General features: G+C 31.6%; 1 protein-coding gene across 2 annotated transcripts; it reads left to right on the top strand.

Moving 5' to 3' along the window:
- The first annotated feature begins 1,967 nt into the window (after positions 1-1,967).
- LOC108346880 (exocyst complex component SEC3A) lies at positions 1,968-17,370 on the top strand. 2 transcript variants are annotated; one of them, XM_017585950.2, is made up of 25 exons: positions 1,968-2,240; positions 2,613-2,683; positions 3,079-3,159; positions 3,313-3,380; positions 3,479-3,581; positions 4,147-4,298; positions 4,664-4,781; positions 5,901-6,005; positions 6,646-6,747; positions 6,825-6,962; positions 7,276-7,404; positions 7,496-7,576; positions 7,887-7,961; positions 9,597-9,770; positions 9,855-9,999; positions 11,541-11,605; positions 12,365-12,535; positions 12,630-12,709; positions 13,305-13,386; positions 14,043-14,140; positions 14,228-14,336; positions 14,437-14,505; positions 16,401-16,466; positions 16,545-16,634; positions 16,909-17,370. In XM_017585950.2, exons 1-25 carry the CDS (start codon positions 2,066-2,068, stop codon positions 17,017-17,019), a joined length of 2,658 nt encoding a protein of 885 aa, XP_017441439.1. In that variant the 5' UTR covers positions 1,968-2,065; the 3' UTR covers positions 17,020-17,370. The 2 variants fall into 2 exon arrangements, with proteins under 2 accessions (XP_017441439.1, XP_017441432.1); XM_017585943.2 differs by having other exon boundaries at positions 2,583-2,683.
- The last annotated feature ends 1,769 nt before the right edge of the window (positions 17,371-19,139 follow it).

Here is a 19,139-nt window from a genome sequence, read left to right as displayed (position 1 = left end):
CGAGAGAAAGCATCATATGTAAATGTAACTAGTTTTATTTACCCTTACTAAAGAGCCTAATGATAGTTGCTTATTAAAATTTATATCCCCTTTTTCTGAATATACTTGAATATCATATTAGGATTTCCCTTTTCACAATCGGGAGTGTATCCTTCTGCATTCACTTATTATTTTTCAATTGGATTTTTCAAAATTGCAACAAATAATTTAAGTGCTTGTTATTATTTTAATTAATGATTTAAATTAATAATTGTTATTACATGCAATTAACACACATTTGACATTGTTTTCATCACACTTATTAATCTTTTTCACCATCAATAAGTGAGTTTTGAGTTTCACTCAATTTCATAACCAATTTATAAGGCGATGTGTGCATCAATTTATATACTGTAAATTGTTCTTGATTCTAGTTAACGTGAGACTTCTAACACACAACCTTTACATCGAAACATATATATTTTGTGTGTGGGATTGGACATTAATGGATGATATGATATAACGGATGGAATAATAAATTTAATAAACAACAAATTTCGTTAGAATAAATTCTATTTCATGATTTTGATATTATGTTAAGAAATTGACTTTATGTCTAATTCAATATTATAAAACCAACTTGTAACATAAAATTTATATTCACGTATATACTATGAAATCATTTTATTTGTAATCGGCATGAGATCTCCAAGACCCACTTTATCAAATTCTTCGTAGATGATTAAAATTTATATTATTTTACATTGAAATTAAAATTTGACACAATTAATTCCAAAATAATTAGTTCAATTTTTGTGAAGAAGAGTTCATCACAACCTTATGTTGTACTTCTCTTATGATTCCAATGCTTTATTTTTGCACTTAAGATATATTATTCCTGTATGATTTCACACATTAAAAAAAATTATAAATTGTCTTATTTGTTCAGAACTTCATATGTTTAGCAGTCTTCTTGATCAAAATCATGCTCATTAACTTCTTTTAACATAATTTTGTAATGAAAGTTGCGTTTTGTTTGCACAACTTCTTTGTTGTGCTTAAGTTAAAATCCATACTTTCATTATATCACTAAACATAATTTACCTATAACTCATAATTTTTTTCAAATCTAACAAGTTTAATAATTTCAAGTTACATAAAGTGTTTAAAAACTAATATATTTTTATGCTCTTTATGTATAACAGTTATAGCAAATCGTTAACGAGTATTTCAAAGAAGTAAAATATTCTATTCAATTTATTTTATTTTAAAATTATAAAATGTAAACAAATTAAAATATATGTAAAATAATACGTGTACCGTTTAAAAGTCCGAAATTTCGTTTTATAAAATAAAATTACACTTCTAATATTTCTTCCCTGTATACTTCATGTAAAAAAGAAACCCCATATATATATATATATATATATATATATATATATATATATATATATATATATATATATATATATATATATATATATATATATATATATATATATATATATATATATATATATAAACGTGAAAATATGTTATTAATTAACCGCTATATCAAGACAAGGACGAAGATTATTTTTTTATTTTCTCTTTTAATCCTTAGAAAATACAAAAAATTGTAAAAAGAAAAACAATTAAGGTTTATTTTTTTATTTTCTCTTTTAATCCTTAGAAAATACAGAAATTATGAAAAGAAAAACAATTAAGGTTTTGGTCTACGACTGCAGGGTGAAACGGTGAACTGCGTCAAAATTGACTGCCAGTAAAACAAAAGTAAACAAAACAAATCCACCATGGCCAGCACGGATATGGATCCTCCACAGTTTAAAATATCTGTAATAAGCTGCATTTCAATCTCTCACCATACATTTTATTTTCTTATTAATATTAATTCAGCTAGAAGTAAAATAAACGGTTGCGATGCACGCAGTTCAAAATCGAATTGCAGAAGATTCTGGTTCAAAGAAAAGTATGTTTTTCTCTCATTTAGTCTGTGACTATGCTACGGACTTTTTTACTTTGCTTCTTCTTCTTCTTCTCTCTCTTTCAGTTACGATAGAGCTTCGAGATTGGCGACGAACGCTAAATGGCGAAATCGAGCGCCGATGACGGCGACCTCCGGCGAGCTTGCGAAGCCGCAATTGAGGATACCAAGCAGAAGATCGTGATGGCGCTTCGGGTCGCCAAGGGTCACGGCATCTTAGGAAAATCGTCCAAGCTCGGTCGCCAAATGGCCAAGCCTAGGGTTCTCGCTCTCTCCAGTTACCTTCCTCTAATCCCCTCTCTACAAATCTCGATTCCACTGTTTCCTATGCTCGCTACTTTCATTTTGCTTGCTCGAGATTCCACCAATGTTTTAGCTTTCAAGGAATTAAATTAACTACTCTGATGTGAATATTGATTTTTTATTTATTTTATAACTGCACTTTGAAGCTTCCACACATCGCATTAGGTTTAGCTATGGTTTATGCAGTAGTGCTTGATTAACTTCTTGTGCCTTTTGTAATATGTAGCTTGTTGGATCTTAAGGCGGGAGTATTTGTGTGTGGTTTCTTCAGCGTGTGTTGTGTTTTAATTGTTTGTTGAACTCTGCATTTGTGTAGTTGTTGGTGATGACGTGGTATTTGCTGCAGCAAAATCGAAGGGTCAGAGGACATCGGCTTTTCTTCGCGTATTGAAGTATTCTACGGGAGGAGTTCTTGAAGTAATTTGTTTTTCTTTTTCTTATTTTCATATGCTTGGATTTTAGCTGATGATCCAGCAATTATTATATAATAAATTCCAGACAACCATGGTCAAGTCAGTTTCAACATAAAACACAACCGAGGTTTATTAACTCTTTCTCATTACCTGAGAAGCTTGGCCATGGATCCAATTTGAGATTGACCAAGACCAAGGTCGTCTGGTGATTCTGGACTGTCTAATAGTTTCTTTTATCGAGAAAAGATATGATTCCCCCTCCCCCACAAATTGAATTCAGAGTAGCTAGAGATTCCTCATTAGATGTTGTTTCTTGTCACGTGTTCTCTTTTTGGGTGGCATTTCTTCACCATCCTCCCGTCTAGCATTTTCAACTTTGTAAAACTGTTGTGCTTGCAGCCTGCAAAGCTATACAAGCTGAAGCATCTGTCAAAAGTGGAAGTTGTAGCAAATGATCCCAGTGGATGTACATTTACTCTGGTAAAGTTCTATAATGGATGGGATCTTTATGTTCTATGTTCTCAGTTTCAGGAACAGAGGCTATGAGAAGCATACCATTCCCTGTTTTGGAGTTTAGTTTTGGTCTTTTTCCCCACTATATGCTTGTTAGGCTGATTCTTGTGTATCTTGCAGGGATTTGATAACCTTAGAAGCCAGAGTGTGGCTCCTCCTCAATGGACCATGCGCAATATTGATGACAGGTTATATTTGAAAATCTATGCATAGACAGTTAGTTAGTGGTTGAGTTCTGTGTGAGGGGATGAAAATTTTCTCATAATGCCCATCACTTATCTTGTAGGAATCGCCTTCTTCTTTGCATCTTGAACATATGCAAAGATGTTTTGGGTCGCCTTCCGAAGGTTGTCGGTATAGATGTTGTGGAGATGGCTCTTTGGGCTAAGGTGCAATATAATCTCTTTGGTGCTTCTTTATAATCAAGTAGCCCTCATTCTGTTTTACCGAGCTGAATTCTTTTCACCTCTATTCCTTAATAATTAATTTTTATTTGCTACTCTGTATGGAATGTGACATATCAAGTCTATGACTTCAAGCTGGGGATGTTAATATGTTTGGAAGTTGGGTAGAGGGAGGGAAGGGGAAGAGTTAAATCTCCTTCATGAAGTAAAAAGGGAGGGGAATTTCCTTTCCATTCAAAGTTAAGCGCAGAGAAGAAGAAAGTTACTAGTCCTTATTTAATTTGAATGAATAATTTTCACTGTTTGCTTGCCAAGTTGAGGGGTATGGGTCCCCAAGGGGAATACATCCCATTCCTCCCCCTCCTTTAAAATCTCCCAGACAAGGATTAAAGTTGAATTTTCCTTTTCCTTTTCTATCCTTCTTCCCTCTTAACTTCCCATCCAAGCATAGTGTTGGACTGTCTCTGCGAAATTCTTGTTACATTATTCAGTTAATTATTGAATGTAAGCTTCCTGGTCTAATTATTTATTTTCATAAACTGTGGAATAGGAAAATACACCCGCCGTCCCTGCTCAGAATAAAGTACGAGATGGTGGTCCTGTTGCATCATCTGTTGTGAGGGAGACAGAATTAAAAGTTAATGTTGAAAAGGAACTTGTCTCCCAGGCAGAGGAAGAGGACATGGAAGCTCTTTTGGGAACGTAGGTTCTATTCTTCTTTGTTTTATTGAGGATAGGTATTCATGATAAGAATTTTCTTGAAATATTGGCCTACGGTTTTGGTAATTGTGGAACCAGGTTTTTTAAATCCTAGGGTTACACTTGAGTCTCTGTGTCTTCCCTTACAAAACTGCTGGCCACATTTTATGATTCATATTGATATAGGGAATTCATAATTATTAAATAGTGTTATACATAATGATTGTAACATATTTGTCAAATTTAAGATGACACGGTTAGATTTGTAAATAATTCAGTTTGACTAAATCATGTATTAGGACTTATTTCACAGTGCTAGTTTCATTCAATAAATGGTTGAGTTTCTTTTTATATTTTTATTTGTGCAGTTATGTGATGGGTATAGGTGAAGCAGAAGAATTTTCTGAAAGGTTGAAGAGGGAGCTCCAGGCTCTCGAAGCAGCAAATGTGCATTCTCTTTTAGAAAGTGAACCTTTGATGGATGAGGTATTACTGTTCTTAGTTATGACCTTTCAATGGAAGTTTTGGTTACCCTAGTCTAACTTATTTGCAGCCTTTTTGGGTTGCCTTAGTTGCAGCCTTGAGGAGGTGCGAGTCCTACATCAATTAGAGAAATGATTTATAGAGATTATAAAGCTTGGGCAATCATTTCCTTAGAAATTAATTTTGTGGGGTTGATTTAGGTTTAATGCCCGGTTGAGCCACTTGCATTGTCATACTTTGTCCGCCCATAGCCCTAGGTATGCAGGGGTGTGTTGAAAAGCCACATTAGTTGCGGTTGGTTACATGTGGCCCACATTAATTGGAGGCTCTTTGTGTTGCCTATTTGCAACCTTGAAGTGAGTGCTTAATCCTAAATCAACTAGAGTTGTAACTTGAATAGAGTTTATAAAGCTTGGTCAATTCTTACTTTACAAGTTGGTTTATAAGAATTGAATGAAGCTGTGAACCAAAATTTTAAGATATTTCTTTGGTGAGTATTGCCATATTTTTTGCTATATATGTTCTTGTCAGACTTGGTTCATTTGTTTTATGGCGGTTTAATTTTCTCCCTTTGTTTTACATGATGGATTGAACTAGGATTTTCTTTTGACTAATCTATGATTAGGTTATTTAAAATCCTGGACTCGTTTTTTTTTTTTTATGAAATCAATCTGATTTTGTCTTTTTGAAACTAAATATTTTGTGCTGCTGATATTTCAAGTTGTAACTGTATAACACTATTTCATTTTTTTCATTTTTAAACTAATACAGTTGCTAAATCAATTTCACAAATCTCCATGTTCATTAGATATCTATACTATATATAAAGGGAATATGATGTTTTAATGTACACATTTTGTACATCTTATTTTACTCCTATAACTGCCTATTATTTCTTCCCACAATCTTATTTTTTATTTAGTCTTTGTTCACTCCCTTGCTCCACTTTTCCAATAATAACCCCCACCTGCGATTTGTTATTTAACCTTCATTATTGCTCTTTTTATTTTTCATTTATTTTTTTAAAAACACAAGGGGCAAGGAGTGCCACTTTTTCCCTAGTTTATAACAAATTAATTTGCTTTTATAGATTGGTTCATGCTACATGTGTGCCTTGCGCAGGTTATGCAAGGGCTTGAAGCAGCGACCAGTGTTGTGGAAGATATGGATGAATGGTTAAGCATATTCAATGTAAAACTCCGGCACATGAGGGAGGATATTGCATCAGTAAGGACATGTACCCTTCACTTAAAAAGTATAAATTTCCTAGATACAATTTACTCTGTTTCTAATGGCAGTGTTTACTGGAAACATGAATCATTTGTTTAGTTCTCCTTGTTGCTTTGCTAAGGCAAGGGGATTTATGTATCAGTCCAATCCTCATAAGAGAAAGACTTCATCTCATTAATTAATAGCATCTATTATTTTTGGCTTAAAGTCTGTTAATTAACTAAGGGTATTTTAGGGAAAAAACTTAATGCAAGTGACAGTTTAAAAAGGGGACAAGCAATTTTCTGAAAAGGGTCTTTGCATATAAGGATGAAGGTAGTTAATGGTAAACCAAGATATGAAAGTAAAAACATCTGTATCCTGATATATGTTTAGCCTGGAAACAGCTATCCAGATATTTTTACACTACCCAATTTCTAGTTTAATTATAAGCTTCAGTGAGTCTAGTGTGCGTAAATTATGGTCACAATTATTTCTTCAAAATGACATTTTTGTAGTGCTGTGAAATTTGCTTTATGATATTTTAGTATTGTTTGCTTTTCTAGGTTATCTAGGTGATATAATTTCTGATGTTGGAGTTCTTGAGAAGCACTGTCTCTTAATATACTTTTTTCCTTATAACTTTTCTTGTGTCCAGATAGAAACCCGTAATAACAATCTGGAAATGCAATCAGTTAATAACAAATCTCTCATTGAAGAGCTTGATAAGCTTCTTGAGCGGTTGCGTGTCCCTTCTGAGGTATACCCTGTTTCCTAATGTAAGCCAAATGAACTTCCTAGCTTGTATTTATTTTAATGAGTTTTTGTTGGGTGTAGTATGCTGCAAGTTTGACAGGAGGTTCATTTGATGAAGCTCGAATGCTTCAAAATGTTGAGGCATGTGAATGGTTGACTAGTGCCTTGCGTGGCCTTGAAGCACCTAATCTAGACCCTAGTTATGCAAACATGAGAGCTGTATGTTCGCTTCTTACTTCTCTCTTAAAAATCATTTGGTAAAATAAGTCAATTATGACTTAGGCATTTAGGAAACAAAAATTATCCATGAGACTGTGCTTGTTTGTTAGAAAAGTATTAATGGAAATCTTTTCAAGGTGACTGATGATTTTTCATCCATTATTTCTATCATTTTTCTTTGTCTGGGAATATTGTAAGAGTGCTACGAATTTGGCATCACAAAGAATAGTGAAAATAGTCTGGCTTTGGTTGATATGGCAAATATGTGTTGGGCCTAAAAACCATCTGTTCTGATTCCTGCAACCCCTTACAGGTTAAAGAAAAGCGTGCAGAACTTGAAAAATTAAAATCTACTTTTGTCAGGAGAGCATCTGAATTCTTGAGAAATTATTTTGCTAGCTTGGTGGACTTCATGATAAGTGATAAAAGCTACTTTTCCCAGGTATTTTCTACATATTTGTTATAGAATTGTTATCCCTGGAGTCTTTTGATTGAATTTATTGGTATCATTTTTTTCTGCTTGCTCTATACAGCGAGGACAGTTAAAGAGGCCTGATCATGCTGACCTGCGGTACAAGTGCAGGACATATGCACGTCTTCTGCAACATTTGAAGGTTAAAAATTTGGGACCAAGAACCTATTTACCTTGACAAAATGCTTTCTGTTTTCATTTTGTTCCCTATTTTCAAAGCTTTTGTAGAACTTTGGTTTGCCTTTTCCTTGTATAAATATCTTAAAATAGAAAACAAATAAATAAATCACGTCATTTTTTGTACAAAAAAGTTACAGCAGAAAATGAAATAGAAAACTTATTCTCAAATCAAATAATCCTTACTATTATTTTGCGTGAATTTTGTTTTGGATACATATATATGTCCAGTAATTTTCTTTTTCTACCTAAATAATATTTCTGGACACTTGCAGAGTCTTGACAAGAATTGCTTGGGTCCGCTGAGAAAAGCTTACTGCAGTTCTCTAAACTTGCTTCTTCGTAGGGAGGTTTGTTGCACATCATGTTTTTTTTTTATATTTTCTTATTATGATCATGCATTCCTTTATTTTTGTAATTAAGCAAGGAGCATTATTACAAATGTGAAAAAAAATAATTAATATGATTTCTTAGCTAATCAGTACATACAAAATAAATAAAAAATCAATCATTGGCAGGAGGATTATAAAGTTCCAGGGAGAATAGATCTCCCAATTTTAAATTTTTTTCCTGTGACTATCTTGTGAGTGATATAACATTAAAGTGTAACTTGTTCCAAATTAAGCTGTTGAGTTTGTGTTATTTGGCATGTTTTATGTTGTAGAACATTTATTTTTAAGATTTGTCTTACCAGGCATAAGTTTAGTTGGGCTCCTTTTGGTTTTGAACGAAATGGGAGAAAAATTATTAGTTATGTAGCTGTGTTTCACGTAGTGCTTAGCTTTATCCTAAAGCCTCCGTTTGACCCTCAGATTCAGCATTCCGGCCTGCTAAAACTCGGGCCTTATCATGTTAAACTTCAGGATTTTGTTATGGTCGTGTTAGTATTGGAAGGAGCTAGGTTACTTGGATTGTTTTCTCCATGATTGACGTAACTAGGAGTGAGAAAAAGGAACTTCTTACACTTTTTTATGTTCCTGCCGGAAATAATCTTCCACTGCATTAAAAAAAAATCATGTAATATTTTTTATAGATTATATCATGTAAATTGTCCATATTATATCTCAGAAAATTTTAGAGTATGTTAGATTGTCTCTCACTTGCCTTTAATATTTCTTTATTATCTGCAGAATTTGTAGAGAGATTTGAAAAATAAATAACGATTTATTTCCTTCTTTAATCTAATATTAGTATAAAATGAAGGTGGGTGCTTTATGTTTTTTTCATCATTTTGCAAGACTTTGTGACATATCGAGTAAATATCAATCTCAATATACTCATTCGCCCTTATCTCCTTTTCCTTGCTGTATACCCATAATCTCAACAACTATCTTTTAAAAAAGGTGTCAAAAGCAAATAACTTTATTGCATCTATCATTGCTTAACTAGATCAAGAGGGGATGTACTTTTCAACCTGGATTAATTTTATTAATACTTGAATAGCAGATCCTCCACCACTAGTGATGCATCATTTGTGTTTTGATCTTCCTTAACCGGAGTTCGTTGAATTGTGATTGCGATTTGGTATTTGACCTAAAGATGTCTTCTAGTTAATATTAGAATTCTGGGTCTTATGGGATTTTTGTTAAAGTGCGTTGTAGGTCTCATTTTTTTATCAAAATCAGTTTTTGTCCCTCTACTTTAAAATGATGATTTTGGTCCCCATTTTTTATGATTGATGAATCTTTTGCCATTTTATGGAACTTTACTAGAATAATGACCCTAGGAGTTTGACATCTTACTTTAGGGAATTAAAATATAAATTAAATACTATTCTAGTTTATTTTAAAAAAATTGCCATCATCTTTCCTTATCATTCACCAATTATCAAAGTTACAGACTCCAAAATCACCTTATTTAAGGTGTAGGGACTAAAACCAATTTTGTCCGAAAATTGAGGCCTAAAACACATTTAACCTCTATTGTACTTTATGCCATGGTAGGCCTAGTATGTGGAGTCTAAGGCTTCATACATTCTTTGACAGGCCCGTGAGTTTGCAAATGAGCTTCGTGCTAGTACTAAAGCATCTAGAAATCCAACTGTTTGGCTCGAAGGTTCTTCAGGTTCTGGTCAAAATGTAAATGCTACAGACACTTCCACAGTTTCTGATGCTTATGCGAAGATGCTTACAATTTTTATTCCACTTCTGGTGGATGAGGTGATCTTTTTATATTCTTTCATTTTCAGCGCAGATTTGTCTTTAATATTTGAAATGTGTAATTCTTCATGGCATAAATTGCAGAGTTCTTTTTTTGCACACTTCATGTGCTTTGAAGTCCCTACACTCGTTCCTCCTGGAGGTGTTGTTAATGGAAACAAAACTGGATATGATGATGATGATGATGATTTGGGAATTATGGACATTGATGAGAATGACAGCAAATCTGGTACTCATACCTGACTCACCAAGAATAGTGTCATGTTTAATATTTTTAATCTATTAGTTGAGTATAGACGTTTTACACTTGTAGTTTTTTAAAATGTGTTTGTCACTAAATTTTATAAAATATTTAATAGTTCGCAACTTATAATTACATTAAAATTGTGGATGTTTTTTAGAACAAAAAAATTAAAAAAACTGTGATATTTAAAACTTATTGTGAGTTGATGCAATACCTGTATGAACTTTGTTAATACAAATGTTAAAATAAGATTTAGTTATTTATGTGTATGTAATATAAAACTGATTGTCTATTCTTGTGATTGTATATATTATATAACATGTATTTTTTATGTTTTTATTATGAATTATTTTTAACTATATTTATTGTAGAAGCAATAATAACATGAAAAATACATGTAGTATAATAAATTAAATTGATATAAAGTTAAAAGGTGAAAATTTGATATTGATAAGCATACCATATACACATCAGAATAAGAAGAATTCATTTAATTTCCATTGAATACTATTGTGAATCACATTATTTTAAGAGATAAAATAAAAAATTGACGATAGAATCTTTATTCTTATATTAAAAATATATTTTTTATTCAGAAACACAATATACAATTCATTATTTATAAATACATACAGTAATTAATGTTATAAAAAGAACAAATATATTTATTTATCTATTTACAAAAATAGCAGATAAAGAGCATGAAAATTACATTATTTTTTCACAAAAAGTCATTTTATCATTTTTGTTTTACTATTTTAAAATATGTTTTATGAACAATAATAATTAAAGATATATTTCACTAGTTTTGTATTTTAATATTTAATTAGTGGATTAATAATTATTTGTTTTGTAATTTTTTTTTTGGCAAATAGATTTTAGAATTTTCATGAATTTTAAAAATATGTTTTATCAAATTTTAAAGTCAGAATAGGTTAGCTTTTTTAGTTTACTTACTAAACATAATAATTCACTTTTTGCATACTAGTTGCATATTAAAAATTCAGGAAAATGGTAATTTGAGAATTAATATAGTGACATATATAAACTTATTTAAGGAGAAAGTGTCTACAATAACCATTGCATACTTTATAACAGGGGTAATCAACCAATTGTTTATTTAAATACATCTTGTCTTGTAAATGCAACATAGTAATATAGTATTTATTGTTACTACTTAATATCAAAATATTAAAATAATTAATAAATAGCTTATTACTCTCAATATTAAAATTAAGAAAATTAATTTTAAATATTAAAATATATAATAAATAAGATTAATAAGATTAATGTGAACTACTGAATTATTCTTTAAATACAATTCTTACTAAAATTATATATGATCAACAACTATTATAAATTAAAAGTTTCAAATCAACTGATAATATTTTTTAAAGTCTCCTTTACTGTGTGTATGTGTGTGTCTCTTTATGTATGTATGTAATTAGAAGGTACAGATAGATAGTTCAGTTTAGTTTCCCTTTGTATCTTTTTTCAAGAATTTGACCATATCTTTCATTTTGTAGGTAAAACTTCTGCTGAGCTTGAAGCTTTGAATAAATCACTTAAGGATTTACTTGATGGAATACAAGTATGCACAGCAATTCTCTTTATCTCCGAATTAACTTTTTGTGCTTCTGATATTTGTGATGAAGAGATCTGGATCTAGCATAGTGGCAGGAGAGACAATAAGATTTAGGTTTGTTTAGTCTTTTGGGTCATAAAAAAGAAATTTGTTTAAGGAAAAAACAAATTGTATAAAAGTAGAGGTCGTAGTGCTGTTAAAAGAATTCAACTGCTGAATTGAATTGCATACAAAATATTGAATTGTTTAAAAAAACTAAGCTAAATTATTTCTTTATAAAACTGTGTGAACAAAGTTGAACTCTAGCTTGTAAGATTTAAAAATAAGTTTTAAAATGAGTCTTAATTCAAGAAACCAAATCTAGGGTAAATTGAAGATAAATTATTGAAGCCTAATGTGTCTTAATTCTCAACCTTTCCCTTGGCAACGGTATTTCTGCTTAAGGTGTATAGAAGGCAATAGTTTTATAGAAGATGTCTGCAATAAGCAGAAGAGGTAGACAAAGGAGTGGTTCATAACAGGAGCTAGGTGCTAGAATCCACCCACTCTTGTATACAAGAAAATATTTAATATGAAGCATAAGCCTTTAGAAGGCCAACATTATTGGATTTATGAGATGAATATAATCTATTTCAGTTCACAGACTAAGACTGAATACACTGTTTGTAATAATTGGTCAGGTTTTATTGAGTTGTTGGCAGTGGTTTAATATATTTAAAAATTCAGTGAATACAGCTACAAAACTACTCTTTTATATGATTTCAGGAAGACTTTTATGCTGTTGTGGATTGGGCATACAAGATTGATCCTCTACGCTGTATATCAATGCATGGAATAACAGAGCGTTATCTATCTGGTCAGAAAGCTGATGCAGCAGGATTTGTACGTGATTTACTTCGTGACCTGGAGTCTCGGATATCTATGCAGTTCAACCGTGTAGGTGACTAGCACCATGAGGAAGATTATTTTGTCATTGCATTTGTAAATTGAAATGCTTACCTGATTTATTTAATTGGAAATGCTTTTGCAGTTTGTTGATGAAGCTTGCCATCAAATTGAAAGAAATGAAAAGAATATTCGCCAAATGGGTGTCCTCTCATATATTCCCAGGTGAAATGAATTTTTTTAATTGTCCCCTCCTCCAAAATAATAAGTTTTTTGTAATGATTGTAGTACAACACTTGTCTGCTACCCTTTCAGCCAGTTATGCAAAGTTTGGAACATAGAAAGAGAGAAGTAGAATAGTATCTCTAATGGCATGAAAGGATCTTAACATGGTATTTTTGTCTCTATTAAAAATGTTACAGTAAAATTGCTCTATTCTGATACCTACCTTTTGCAAACTGCACTGGGGGTTAGTTCATTTTGGGTTCCTGAAATTACATGATTTTTCAATTTTTTCTTGGAAAATTTACTTTTCCGGTTGAGCTTACACACACACATTTGTGGTACAAGTTGGGTACGAATTTTAATTGTTTAAACTGTATTAAAATTGGTGTAAGATCAATGTGCTAATTAGGTACAGTTCTATACTCAGATTGGTTAAAATCATTTCAATGGATAATGATATTTATGAGATAATGGTTTTGTTTTGGAAGCAATTAGAAGTTTGTGTTGCAATTTTTCATTCTAGTATGTATTTATTTCAACTGTCAAGTCTCTCTTTGTGATTGATGCTAAATACTTCGTCAACTGTTTTGCATAGATTTGCAACCCTTGCAACTCGGATGGAGCAGTACATCCAGGGTCAGTCTAGGGATTTGGTTGACCAAGCATATACAAAATTTGTAAGTGATTTGATAAAAACTGTATCCAGTTTTATGATATCTTTTTATTTTTCTGACAATTCAAGCACATACTTTTTAAGAGTAATGAGATTAAAATAAGAGGAAGTGGGTAGACATTATAGATTTTAGTTGTCAAGATCTTGGATCAAATAGAGCATATAAGAAATGAGTATCAGAAATTAGAAATAAGTACAACTAATTAAAATATATTATAGATGAAATTTAGTGGAACCATACTAGCAATATTGTTCTTTTCTCGAAGATTAGTTGTAGCATCTTCATGCCATCTTGTAGGATGGACGTATTCTATAATGAGTTTTTGCTAGATTTTCTTTATCTTGAATTATTCATGTGATCGACATATACTATTTGTCTTTTAGTCAAATGTTTTGATCGTATTTATTATTTATGCTCAGCATATTTATACCCCATGGTCAACAACTAACAGTGTCTTTTTCATTTTCTATAAATGATGTCGAATCCTTGGTGAATTATACTTAAAAATCTTAATGCACTGCATCGATAGTTAATATGAGAAATTTCAGTGGTTTTTTGTTTGTAACTTACATAGGAGGAAATAAGTCCTTAATATTTCTTCTTTTCAATTTACTACGTAACTGTTACCATAACACTGCCTGTGGGAATTTGTTTGACAGGTTAGCATAATGTTTGCTACTTTAGAAAAAATTGCTCAAACAGAACCAAAGTATGCAGATATTTTTCTTTTTGAGAACTATGCTGCCTTTCAGAATAGGTAATTAAAGGCTGTTCCATTTTACTCAGTTGATTGTGTAAAGAAAGACATTTTCTATTTTTCAATGATTTTGTTTATTTTACTCAGTTTGTATGACCTCGCCAACATTGTGCCCACTTTGGCCAAATTTTATCATCAGGCCAGTGAAGCCTATGAACAAGCTTGTACACGTCATATTAGCATGATAATATACTATGTGAGTATAATCTATTCTCTATTTCCATTTTTTGTGTCAACACACATGAATTGGTATCATCCGTGGGCCCCACTGATTATCACTTTTTTGCATTGGAAAGCAATTTGAACGCCTTTTCCAGTTTGCTCGAAGGATTGAGGACTTGATGTTCACTGTTCCACCTGAAGAGGTCTGTGTATAATGCTGTATTTTTATCCTTCATAGATTCCAGGGTACTTCCTGCTATACTGTATCTTGTCACGTGTAGAAATTCTATTTATTGAACAAACTGTTTGCAATGTTTCTTTCTCTGGTTGAAATAATGATGTTGTAGATATATAAGGAGGAAGAGAAACAAGAGAGAATGAATCACTGAATTGATACAGAAATATGATAAGCCCTAATGTGAAAGTAAGAAACTAACCTTAAGAATAATTTCTGATATTTTAAATTGTATGATAGGAACAGTGCCTCTAAAGGGGATAAGAAACCATTTCATTCTGCCAAGGCACACGCCCAAATCTAATTAATAATTTGTTTTTGTTTCTTCTGTGAAAGGTAGGAGTAGAAAGGGGAATTTTGGCTGCTAGTTAGTTAGTGGAGTATAATGTGTGCATTTCTGTTATAAGGTATGAGGTATTGATAATTGAGAATTAGAGCCGAGGGTTTCTCTTGCTTGAGAGAGGGGGCGCTGGGCTTGCTCTCATCCATTCACATTCTTTCTTTTGCCTTATTTCCTGTTGTTTGTCATTTATTTTTTCTCAGGTACCTTTGATACAGGTTGTATCAGTTTATGATATGATAACATATTTTCATATATTATAACTGACTGTTACCATCCTTTGTTAGCATCATGGATTACTTTATCAAAATATATCTATTCTGGCACTTATTTTGAATGATAAAATTCCTCTTGCAAGGGAAATTATTTTGATGAATATATAACCTTATATGGTTGCTTTGCCTAACCATCAAAACTAATCCCAAATTACCCTACGCAGCAAAACCAAGTGATCTGTTGCACAGTATATTCTTTATACAGACCATAATGAAGGAAGACATTTTTAATAATAATTAGTATGATGGTCAATGACCTATTGGCTGCGTAGAGAGAAATAGACAAGCGATTTTAGCTACCAGAGAAAAAGTATTATTACTCTAAGACCATAGTTGTGTACTGCTTAGCAACTAAGTGATTTCAAGTTAATTGTACCATATGGGTCAAACCTCCCTTACTCACATTCACCTTGCGATAGAGAAACGAAGTCATCTGTCACTGTGTTTATGGGCGAGAAACTAAGTCACCTTGTAAGATTGGAGTCCCTTTCAAAGAGTGGGAGGGAGTTCACGAACGGACTTGGACAGGTCCACAGAAGGTCAAGTCAGTTGATCAAGTTGGACACATGATAGGGTACTGTTCTATTTTAAGAAATGAGATAAATATACTAAGATGCTACATAATGATAAATTTATTCTTCTGTCTCCTATTTTTTCATCACTGGAATTTTTAACAAAGTACAACAGCCAATAATTGGCAACCCACTCTTTCAACTAACAGAAAAAGAATCTAGCAAAATATAAAAAATGTAAAGTAAGCACTACTATCAGTTATAACCAATTTTCCCACATGTGTTCTAGAATCGACCGTGATCAACTATCCCAAGAGATTCAAACGATATAACAAAATCCTATAGGTTGCTGGGCTGAGTGTATTACTGACTAGGGGTCACTAATGTGGATTTATTGAAACATTTGGTTCAACTAAAGGGGTATAATACGGGGCCTCTTCAAAAAAATGGTAATTTCATCTGATGAATCCCAAAGAGTGATAGAAGAATGAATTAACTTCGTGTGATTGAAGCTACTTCATTGACTGAGTACTACCGGCATCTAAGGATGACCACTGACGAATTATATGAGCTTGAAGAATTACGTTTGGCTGATGCATCTCATAACATTGTCTCTTCTTGTCTATGTTTTCCTGGATGCATGGAATGGAACTGTGAATTATTTAGTTACACAAATTTCACATTTGAATTTGACTTTCAACATTAACAGAGTTTCATTCTTTTGCATAAATTTCAGATTCCTTTTCAGCTTGGACTGTCAAAAATGGATCTTCGGAAGATGTTAAAATCCAGTTTATCTGGGGTACGGTGATTCTGGTTTTCTTGAAAGATCCTATACTCATGTCTGCCTTTGAACTTATGTCTTTTCTCCTCTACTTAGGTGGACAAGTCCATTGCTACGATGTATAAGAAACTGCAAAAGAACTTGACTTCAGAGGAACTATTACCCTCTTTATGGGACAAATGCAAGGTAAGATGTCCTTAATCAAGGCTTTTCCACTAAAATATTTGCCAAAAGTCAGTGAAGTGTCTAAGAAGTGTTTCGCTAGTTTGGTTGATAGCAAGTGCAATTTTGCCAAAGTTTAAGCTACATTTGAATGACAACTAAATTGGATTTAATTTTGTTGTTGTGTGAACATTTATTCCAACTTCACGCAATCAAGTATTTTTCCAATGCAGATTTCTGATTGTAAAAATAAGCTGCAAATGCATGCAAATTAATCGTATTTTTTAAATTTTTGCAGAAGGAGTTTCTTGATAAGTACGAAAGTTTTGCCCAACTTGTGGCTAAGATTTACCCTACGGAGACCATCCCATCTGTTGCAGAGATGAGAGACCTTTTAGCTTCCATGTAGAGGTTTATGTATGTAAATATTTTTCTTTCTTTTCATTTTATGTAAGGTATGATCTTTCTTCTCTCTATTTAATTTTATTTATTCAATAAATTGTATCTTTGTAGTTTTTATTATTTGAAACAAACAATTTAACGTGTCTTCGAACGAATGAGATGAGCGAGTATCTTGCTTATGTGTAAGCATTTTCAGGATTTACGAGTGGCAATGTTGTATCCGGTTAAAACTGCATAGACGTTTTGGTTTATTTCGAAGTTGTAATTCCTTTTTTTAGAGCTTTATCAGAATGTCAGTACTACGAGTTGTATGATAATTTCATATATAAATTTATTTCAATTGGTTTCAGGTTATTCACATCCTCCTTGCATTTTGACCTTCACAATTTCGTTTTTTTTTTCAATTTATGATCTTTCTTGAAATTGAAGATACATTATCATAAATTTTATACGTGTGATAGTAGTTCAATCGGCAATAAATAAATAACATTTTTAAAACATTAATATAATATAACGAGCGATATTAAAACTGTATAAAAGGATATTCGAGAAAGAGAGTTGTCAATTTAAAGACTTGAATAAATCACTCAAAAGTTCGTTAACTCATTCTATAACAACCCACTTCCAGCCAACTCATTTAACCAAAGGATTAGTATGTCATTAATATTTTATTTGTGTTGTTTAGTTTAAATCAAATTCCAAAAAAAAGTTATTTTTACAAAAAAAAATGAGTTGGATTGAATTGACTTGGTTTTAACTCAAATTATGATAAATCAACTAATTAGAGTTTAATTGACACATATATTATTATTTTTCTTTCTTTTTTTCCATTTTTTTTTCTTAAGAAATATTAAGTACTTCAAAGTAACTTATTTAAGACTTTAATTAAATTACATATCATAGTTTATTTAATTTTCTTTCATTATTATCTTTATATCTTATTATCTTTTCTTGTTTTATTTATTATTACTTATTTCAACTTTTACAGAGATAATTAATTATTTCATTAATTTTAGTACTAATTGAGGTACTTCTAAAATTTTCATGCTATTCAAATTAAAGAATATTATTTAACATTATACGTAGAAGAAACTAATGTTTTATTACATGATGTTATGCGGAAATTAAATAGAAAATTTGAAAAAAAAAATCTATTTATCAATAGTTGTATATTGAGAAATAAAAAATATAAATTTTTAAAATAAATTAAAATTAAAATTAATTAATGTTCATTACATCAATTAATTTAAAAAAATTACTTGCCAAAAAAAAATTACAACTTTTTAAAAAATAAATAAAAGTATTAAAAAATTTAATAAAAGAATAATTATTTACAAAATCTAAAGTTATAATCACAAAATAATATATATTTTTTGTCCAACTATACATTTGAACTATCACCTCTAAGCATTTGTTCCACCAAAACGTTCTTATCCTCTACTCACACCAACCATGTGATCATTGCAAAAGAGATTAAGCATACAAACAAGAAACACACAAAATGGTAGAATGTGAAAAGAATCAAACACAATATATTAAGGTTAATCATACAACACTTTTCATACAAAGATAAACAATCATCTTAAGCATACCATCAACCTAGACTTGACCATCCGGATATAGTATGAATATCGAACAATGTCAGGTCATGCACTTGTGATGGCCTCTATTGCTCTACATATCCATTGCTAATGAGTTTCACCCTATCACACACACAAGGTTAGTCTCTTTTGCGTCTTAGGCCATAATGGAGCACCTAGACTAGGACTTCCTACTACTCTTACTACATGCATCACTCATCTCTAATTAAGAATAAATGATCATTACAGTGTTAGGATAACCCTCAAGACTAAGCTTCCTACATTCATACAAACAACACTTGATACAATCACTTAGAATTTCTTCTTAGAAACTCTTATTCCATCATACTTTGAAACATACATCAACCTCATTCAAAACCATTAATAACACTCCATAAAACATACTAAACTTCTCATAAGGTACCAATCAATCCCTAAGAGAAACCACAAAAGCCAAAGAATGAAATAACAAAGAGTGCAAGCAAAATACATTGGCGTTGAGCGGCATATCCTCGCCGTTGAGCACCATTCCTTGCCCAAACTTGAC

The sequence above is a fragment of the Vigna angularis genome, chromosome 7 (genome assembly GCF_016808095.1).
Source record: "Vigna angularis cultivar LongXiaoDou No.4 chromosome 7, ASM1680809v1, whole genome shotgun sequence".
Classification (NCBI taxonomy): Eukaryota; Viridiplantae; Streptophyta; class Magnoliopsida; order Fabales; family Fabaceae; genus Vigna; species Vigna angularis.
The sequence above is the reverse complement of the archived record's forward strand: the minus strand, read 5'-3'. Positions and strand labels throughout refer to the sequence as shown.